Here is an 8,908-nt window from a genome sequence, read left to right as displayed (position 1 = left end):
TTTTTGTTGTGATGGCGCTTGGGGCAGTGAGCCCACAAGGCTGAAGAACCAGATCTGTGGATTGATTCACGGTTAACTTTGATCCTGCCTGGCTAGCAAGCAAAGGGAAGAGGAAAAAAAGAAAGAAAGAAACATTAGATCTGTGGCATGCTGGCTCAGCACTAAGCTTTGAACTGTGCACACAATTTGTGCCCCTTATCTACGCTTCACATTTGCAGCTAGCAAGTGCCTTCGTGTCATTTCCCAGCCCGTCCTGCAACAAGCCATTCTGTGAGCACCATGAATGCAAAAACCAGCTCTGCAGGTGAGGAAGAAGCCTCAGGAATGATCAATGAGACCCTGGGAGAGGCCAAAAGGTGGCAAGTGATCCATGTTGCCTACGTGATTGCAGCCCTAGACCTGACCTTTCTCTTCATGCAGATGGGACTCATGCCTGTGAGTATGGGTTCTCTTGCTCCACAGCACATTTCCTTCAATGCAGGTTTTCCAGCAAAGCCAGAAGATAGTCTTTAGCAGGAAAGAGGAAAGGTATCCTTGAAACTGAGAGGAATACTTGGTATTCTTACCAAACAGGCAGGCTGTGTCTCTGTCCAGGGTACAGCTGATAAAAGCTGATTTATTACTTGGGCTGCAGTAGCACCCAGAGCCCTTTCCTGGCCTGAGGGCCCTGGGTGAAGCTGCTGTAGTTTGTGTCTTCTGGCATGGAGTGTGAGAGTGACCCATCCAGCAGCTACCAGGAAGCAGAGGTTTCAGATCAAAGGCGGGGTTTTCTGAGTGTGTCATTAACCAGTTCAGTAGGATTCATTGCTTCTCACTTACTGGACTCTTCTGTCTGATTTTATAGAATCAATGAGGACTTTTGGTTGAAAAATACCCCTAAGATCATTGAATCCAATCAGAATCCTAACACTGCCAAGTCCACCACCAAACCATGTCCCCGAGTGCCACATCTAGACATTTTTGAGATACCTTCAGCAATGGTGATTCCATCACTTCCCTGGGCACTCTGTTCCAGTGCTTGACAAGCCTCTCAGTGCAGAAATGTTTTGCAATATCCAATCTAAACCATCCCTGGTACAACTTGAGGTAATTTCCTCATGTCCTATTGCTAGTTACTTGTGAACAGAGACTGACCCCAGCTGGCTACCAATCCCTTTCAGGCAGTTGTGGAGAGAGATAAGGTCTCCCTGCACTTCCAGGCAAAACAAAAGCATGACACAACAATAACATGAATCAGAAATAACTGCCCATTGGCTCTTCAAGGTATGCATCTGTGTTTTTTGCTCAGGCTGTGGGTGTACCATCTAGTAAAGGCAATATTTGCTCATGTTGTACTTTCATTGATTCTGGCTTGTTGATTAAACAACAGCTCCAGAACTTTTCCATATTTATCTCCCAGAGGATGGCTGGGCTGTTCCAGGTGCAGGGTCTGGAGGCAGAAGGCATTTAAAACTTCCCTTATCCCCCTTAGCAGTTGCTGAATACATTCAGCTGTGTTGAAATGCAAAGGTAAATGGTGATACAAACTTGTCAGCTGGTGCAAAACTGATGGTTTTGATCGCATGTCCCTGCCCTTCAGGGTGTGGGACAGAGACATTTGGTCTTTATTAAGCTGCCAGTGTCTGGCCAATGAAGATTTCCTCTGCAGGGGTGGGGAACTGAAGGAAGTGGTTGTTTGGCACTATGATCCTCTCCACACAGATATTAAGATGTTTATTCATAAATACATCCTGCTTCTTTTCCATTTATTTGGGTTTTTTTGTGTTTTTGTTTGGGTTTTTTTTGGTTTTTTTTTTTTCATTTTCAGTACTTGGCAAAGAGCCTAGGTTTGGATTCAGTGGGGTTTGGCTATCTCCAGACCATCTTTGGTGTCCTCCAGCTCGTGGGAGGTTACATTTTTGGAAGGTAAGTGAGAATGATTCTCATGACCCTTTATATAGCTGAAAAAGGCCAGGCATTTTTTATACTTTCATAAAAATAATTTCATTCTGGTTTTGTGGTCCTGTTGAAATGTTTGAGGATTTCATAATGAGCAAGGGAAAAATAAATGCTATTATTAGAAATACTGCAGCATAGAAGCAGCCTTTATATTAACTTAGCTACATTTTAATGACACACATTTAAGTGTAATAATATCCTGGGAATGGGCTTAAACCACCAGAGTCCTCAGAGCCCAGGTCCTAACAGCTTAATTCTGCAAATGTTTTATAGCCATGTGTAACCTTAGAAATCCTGTGACTAGGAAACAAAACAAAAAAAAGGAGGGTATTTATTGATGGCAAGTAGAGCTGTCAATTACAATAAGTGAAGGTGGTGTCATTTCATCAGCTGAATCAATCTGCATCCATGTTGAATACAAAGTTAGACTTGCATGGACCTTTAAGAACTTTTGAGAATCTGTTAAGAATATCTATAGACTCAAGCTATCAAAATAAGAAAAGAGTGGAAAACATTTGGGCTTTCTGCCTCTTTACCCAATGGAACAGACTCTCCTGTTCCTCATGAAATGCAAATAGCTCTAAAAAAATTGAGTGGTGGGAGAATACGTTCCTAAAGACCAAGAGAAATAAAACCCTGAAAGATATGTGTAATTCAGTGACAGAAAGCTAAAATGGGACAGAGAAAATGTAACTTCTCTTCTTGATCCTGCTACTGAGCAGCAAATTAATAAATGGATAGGCAGCTGCTGTAGGCTGCTTCAGTTTACCTGCAGGAAATTTACTCTCTGGCTGACATAGATTGGGAGCTCTACAGGATCCTCTGGTACATGGAGTGTGGCACTTTGTGGATCTGATCTCAGCCCTTGGACACATGCCCTTGGACACATTTTCAAATAAATAACAGCAACATTTGATTCTACAGCACTGCTTGGCAGAAAAGAAGAATGGAGATGGTGCAAAGGGCCCACTTTTAATTAACAGGCTTTTCCTATTAATACACAAACCTAGAGTAGTACTTCTGTCCTGGATCTGGTGCCATCTGAAATCTGGTTCTCCTCCCTGCATGTCATTCATTAATATCCAGAGTCACTGCTGAAGGGAAGGAAAATGGCAAAATCTGACTGGGACCGAAGGTGTCCTTTGCCAGAAGCCAAAATTTAAGCCAAAATTTACAATATAGGTTTGAGATAAAAAGGAGTTTTCTAGACATGAGACTGCTTTGATGTCAGTGTAGGAACAGATTAAATAGAAAAGAGGAAGAAAGGGGAAAAGAGAGAATGTGTTTCTTAGCTCAGTTTTTCGTGTTCTTGCTTGATGCTCCTAAACAGATATGAAAAGATAAAGCACTGTGTTTACTTTTAAGCAACAAAACAAAAAAATCCCCACTCCCCACACCAACAATGTAATGATTTGTGGTCTTTAGGTTACAAACAGCAAATGTAAACTGTCCTGGCTTACATGTAAACAGCAAAGTTTTGACTTGTGCCTCTCCCTCAACACAAAACTTTTTAATTACTTAAGCTTAGCTCTGTTTGTATACCAACCCTGGCATTTTTAGGGGGTTGTTCCTCTTAGTGTAAACACAACTAATTGCTATGCAAGGTAATATTCATCTGCTAACTGTAATATGCAGCTTAAATAAAGGGAAGGAAGGAGGAATTGTAACAAGAAACTCTGTCTAAGGCCTGTTTTATGGTCATCTTAGACCCTGTTGCTCAGAACCTGTTCTGGTACTCTCAGACGTTGTCCAACTTAAGCTTTTTAAGATTCTTGGAGTTGAATTACAGCAAAGAGTTGGAGCTAGGTCAAAACCTGATCTGACTGGGGTTTTGCCTGTTTGTGTTTTGGGGCCTGGGGAGTTTGTGGTTGTTTGTTAGTGTGTTTAGTTGTGGTGTTGTTTTTTCCCCTTAAATAGGAGCAAAACTGATTTACTGTTGAGAAGTCTTTTATTTTCTTTTTTTTTTTTTTTAACCTAAATAGAAAACTGACAACCTTGTGCCATTTCTGTACCAGGTTTGCAGATCAATTTGGTGCCCGAGCAGCCTTAATTCTCTCCTGTGCATCTGGAAGCTTCTTCTTCCTGCTTATGTCCCTCTCCACCAACATCCCCCTCCTCTTCCTCTCCAGGCTGCCAGGAGTGTTCATGCATGGGATACCAGGTAAGGTCAGTCAGGGATGTGTAGCTTTCCAAATTGCTTTTCCTGCCTGATTCCCCCCCCCTTCTGGTTTGTTTTAGGGGAAGTCACCAGGTCCAACAGCATGAAGGAAGGCAGGAGGAGCATGGGATGGTCCTCAGGGGTGAAATGGTGGGAACATGAAGCAGCAGGTGGAAAGCAGTGCTGATTAGTCTGAGTTCCAGGCCCACCTTCCTGTAGAATCTTGAGGGAATTGTTTGGCCTTGATCATCCAGGCCATCATGGGTGCAAGTCACTTGCTGGCAGCAGTGTTACCCCAGACTTTCCAGCTGCCATCTTGCAGCCAGGATGTTTTACACAAAACCTTTTCTCTTTCTCCTGCTAAAATGAACATACTGGTAAAAATTAAACATTATTACAAAAATACTTTCCATTACCAACCAAGCTGTTCTGTTTTGGCTGATGTTTCCTATATTTTTCATGTGAAAGACATAAACTTCAGATACTAGAAGTCCATGTAACTCATGCAAGAGGAATCAAGTTGATAATGCTTCCTGTCACTTGTGAAGGGGTTTATTTGAGTGGTTTGAATGGTTCTGTTTCTCATGACTGCTGGGGCTGTTGTGTCCAAAACTGATGGACTATGGGGCTCCCAGAGGAGATTGACAGTGCTTATTTGGAGGCCCTCTTCCATGCAAAGTATGAAAATTAAAAGCTGGGGAAATTGCCTCTGGCCAGAAACCATCCCAGAAAAGTTTTAATTGGGAAAAAAAAAAGGAAACCCCAAATAAAAGCAAACAAAACCCCAACAAAACAAACAAACAAAAAACCCCAAAAACAAAGCAAAACCCCAAAAAGCTCTTAATGGCTTAACAATAAAACCATGGGAAGTGCTGGGGCATCTGCTCAAACCGTGTGGTTTGATATTTTTCCGCCCTGCAGGTGCTCAGAAGGTTATTACAGATGTGACCACTCCTTCCCAACGTGCTGGTGCTTTGGGGAAGCTGGGCTTTTGCTTTGGAGTGGGCATCATTACTGGCTCTGTCGTGGGAGGTGTTCTGTCCACCAAATTCGGGTGAGTGATCCACTTGTTTGGTACTGATTTTGTTGCAATCACAGAGGGAGCTGTAAGGGATATTCTGCTGCCCTAGAGCTTTTGATGCTGTCTTACTCCTGGTGGCAGTAGAGGACCATACCAGAACTCAACATTTTGCTTTCCGTGCTGCTACAAAGAGTACTGCCACTGTTTTCAAGGAGATCTTGTTGAAAATCTCACCTTCTGCCTACTTAAGTACATTTTAAAACAAAATAGATTGAGAAGTGGATTTTGTCTTTCTGCTGATTGTCTTGTCTTTGGAGCTGAGAGTGCTGAAAGAGCTTTTAACAAATGATATTGTACAACTGAGAAATGGACATCAGGAGCAACATGAAACTTGTGGAGAAAATGGTGTCTTTGGGACATGCTCAATATAGGGCAAGACTATGGGAAAGGGGAAGGCAAGCTTGGGAGAGTGGGGGAAGAGAGTGAGGGGGTCCAACCCTGTCACAGCAAGATGAAGCAGACACCTGACAATTCCATGTTGGCTCTCCACAGCCTGGCACATCATAGCAGGCTGCCACCTTCTCTTACATTCTGCAGAAGGAAATAAATGCTCAAAAGGTTTGGTGTGTCAGAGAATTTTGCAGGCAGTGAAGTGCATGTGGCTGTAATCTCCTTGGAGGATTCCCCAGCATTGCTCTGGTGGGGGAAAAAAATCCCTGGTGGACATTCAGATTTTTGGTTTGCTCTGCTTCTCTTTACTATGGATGCTTGCCTCTGCAGACTGGTTAAAATAACTCTACAGCATAGGATAGAGGGTAAAAATCACTCCCATCCTCGTCCCAGTGCAATAAGCTCTGTGGACTGTGCATGGTCCTGCATCTCCTGGGTGTTTTGCACGGGGCACAGTGGATTATGATGTGGAGTGTCGTGTGTTGTTCTCTGAATCCCACTGTGCATTCAGGCGCTGCAGTGATGCAATTTAGTGTGTGAAATCCTTTCATAGGTTGAGGACAATGCTGTAACCTTGTAACCTTAGGCAGCAGCCCTAAAACCTGTTGGCTGCTGTACCTTGGCAGTGTTGGCCAAGTGACACAAAACAGATCAGGAGGATTCATTTTGTAGTTATTACATGGTTACATAAAATTAAAATTGGGGATATATATAATATTACCTGATCAGCATTTAAAGGTGTTTATAGATGCTGCTGGCTGAGTGCTGGTTTTAATAAGTATTGTTTCTAACCAAATACAGTGATTGTAGACCTTTATGTGTTAACTGAAAGTAAAGGTTACCTCAGTTCTCAGCTTTGGTTATATACCCATATTTAAACATTAACATGGAAGCAACGTTGCTATCTAGCAAAAATTTATGAGATTTCACTTTCTAGCGTGTGCATCGGTCACAGGTTTATAGAAAAGAGGCAGGGGAGGGAATCTCCTGTGTCATTTAATTAGTCAGGGACCTTGACTGGAAGGCAGCCTAGCTTTTGCACGTCAGGTGCTGTCAGACAACGGGAGGCTTCCACACTTGCTCACCTTGAAAGCTTCTGGACCTTAAACTTTGTGTCGGCAGCACAACGCTGAGAAAAGTGAACCTTGTCCGTAATTATGGGAGAGTGCGACAGCTGCCCGTGGAAAAAGAGCCAGCAGCTCTTGGCTTTCCCCAGCAGGGCTGGTTGGTTTCCCTCGCGTCCTGCGGAGGGCGGCTTCAGCCCGCTGCTCCTGCCCGGCATTTGGGGCTGCTCTGCACTCCCAGGGCAGGGCTGGGGAAAGCAGCGCCTGCTCTGCTCCCTGAGCATCTCTGCATCCTCCTGGAAGGACAACAGGAATTTCTATTCACACGGGATGAGCTGTACCGTGCTGGCAGCACCCCGATGTGCACAGAGGTTGATAGGATGTGATAGACAGCAGCTGCAAGCTTAGGAAGCTGCTCTGGGGGTTTGGTACCAAGGTTTGCTGCGGCCAAACCCCACTGCGCTTAGCTCCTCTGCCAGATTTCAGTGCAAAGATTAGAGGAACAATCCACCGGGCTTTAAGTGTTTTGGCACCGGTGGAGAGCAGGAATTCAGCTGAGAGCAGCTCTGTGCCACGGACAGCCCCGAGCGTCGCCATCCCCTCCGGCTGTGCCTGCCGCAGGAAGGAGCGGGTGCTGCCCTAGGGACACGGCCCAGGCTCCCTGGCCTTGCTGCTGTGCCCCACAGCCTGGCTGCTCATCCTCCCTCCCTCTTTCCCACATTTGTACAGGAAGGCTCCAGCTGAATTTGGAGCTGCGTCATCACTTCCTTTTTTTTTTTTTTTTTCCCCAGAAGAATGACCCAATCACCTTCCATTGAAAAAGCATTTCTGCTGTGTCATGGAAGAACAAAGCTGGGGATTTCTGTCCACTCTGTGTTCTTTGCTTTCCCTTACCACAAAGCTGGCCAGCATCCCCCATGTGTTGTTGACAGCCTTATTCATATGTTAGCAGTGCTGTGTATACAAGAGAGGGAGTAGAAATCACTCTCAGTTCCTCAGCTGATGTCATTTTGGTATTATTTTTCTGTGTTGTATTTACCATTGATGTATTTGACCTAAAGAACTGGTCTGTTATTGTTTTCATTGTTGGAATAATATTTGTCAACCCTTATTTATTAAGGGAGCCCCGAGGAAGATGAATGTCTTGTTCTGATTTGCATAGGATTTTTTGGATGTTAGATCCTGACCTCTGCTGTTAAACTGTAACTGCCAGCTCCAGCCCTTCCTCTTCTTCTCTTTGAAGTGCCACATTTCCCCCCTTGTTTTCCAAAACTTTGCTGGTCAGGCAAATTTCACCACCTGAGGATGAAGTATAAGCCAAGTTATTAACACAAGCAGTTGTAACCATTTAACAATTTGGAAAGTGTTTTTCTGTTTGCATGGTTTTTTGGTTTGTTTTTTTTTTAATTGGTGTTTTCTGGTAATTGATCGGTTGGGTCAGGACTGTGGATATAAAATTCCTTCAGCTTGAAAAGAACTCCTGTAGTTCAGCTGAGGGCTACACAGGTTCTTGGGGAATGCAAACTCCCTAAGAGTTCGTCCACAAAAGGGGACTAAGAAAAGGAGCTCTGTTTGCACTCTGCAGAGGTTCTCCCTCCCTGTACACCTTCTGCAAAGCTGTTGTGGGGCCACTTGCTGCAGGTGAGTGCACCCCTAAAGGGAGGTGATTTGGTGCTTGCAGCAGACTTCTGTGGCAGCCCTGTGGGTGAAAGGTGGAAGTAGGCAGCTGGATTAGTTTTCAAAAGCGGAAAGATGAGTCTAGGTAGTTAATTACAGAGATTTCATCCTTTCTTCTGGGACTATGATTAATTACATTTGGCTGCTTTTTTCTTTCCTTCTAACAAGGCTGCAGAGAATCTCTGCTGCATCACCCAAGAATTGTTTGCTTTCTATGGACACAGAGAAATTTCTTCATTTTAGTGACTCAGCTGTAGGCTTAAATCTCCTGGAGCAATTATTCTTTTGATTACAGCAGGCTTTGGGGATAGTTGTTGGGATTTTTTTCCCCCTGGCTCTGCTATTATCCTTCTTCCTCATGGGGAAAAGAAGGAGTTTGTTTCCCTGGAGTAGGGAATTGCTTTTTTTTTTTTTTTTTTTTTTTTTCAAAAACCCATTTGAACAAAGTCCTCTGGCAGGATATTTCTCATGGCTTCGTGGCAGAGTGGAAAAACTGTGGGTGTTGAAAGGACTGAAGGTTGGGAGCTGGGAAGGTGGGTGGGAGCATGGCAAGGGGTGAAAGGGTTGTGCTCCATTTCGGGACAAAGCAGGGCATTCTGC

General features: G+C 44.0%; 1 protein-coding gene across 1 annotated transcript in view; it reads left to right on the top strand.

Annotated features, from left to right (window-relative positions):
- The first annotated feature begins 276 nt into the window (after positions 1–276).
- SLC22A18 (solute carrier family 22 member 18) overlaps positions 277–8,908 on the top strand; it is a 58,313-nt gene continuing 49,681 nt past the window's right edge. The window contains exons 1-4 of the mRNA XM_066552441.1: positions 277–435; positions 1,808–1,905; positions 3,954–4,099; positions 5,018–5,150. Coding sequence (XP_066408538.1) covers positions 280–435; positions 1,808–1,905; positions 3,954–4,099; positions 5,018–5,150 — 533 coding nt within the window. The 5' untranslated portion in view covers positions 277–279. The remainder of the gene's footprint in view (positions 436–1,807; positions 1,906–3,953; positions 4,100–5,017; positions 5,151–8,908) is intronic.

This window comes from Molothrus aeneus, chromosome 6 (genome assembly GCF_037042795.1).
Source record: "Molothrus aeneus isolate 106 chromosome 6, BPBGC_Maene_1.0, whole genome shotgun sequence".
Taxonomy (NCBI): domain Eukaryota; kingdom Metazoa; phylum Chordata; class Aves; order Passeriformes; family Icteridae; genus Molothrus; species Molothrus aeneus.
The sequence above is the reverse complement of the archived record's forward strand: the minus strand, read 5'-3'. Positions and strand labels throughout refer to the sequence as shown.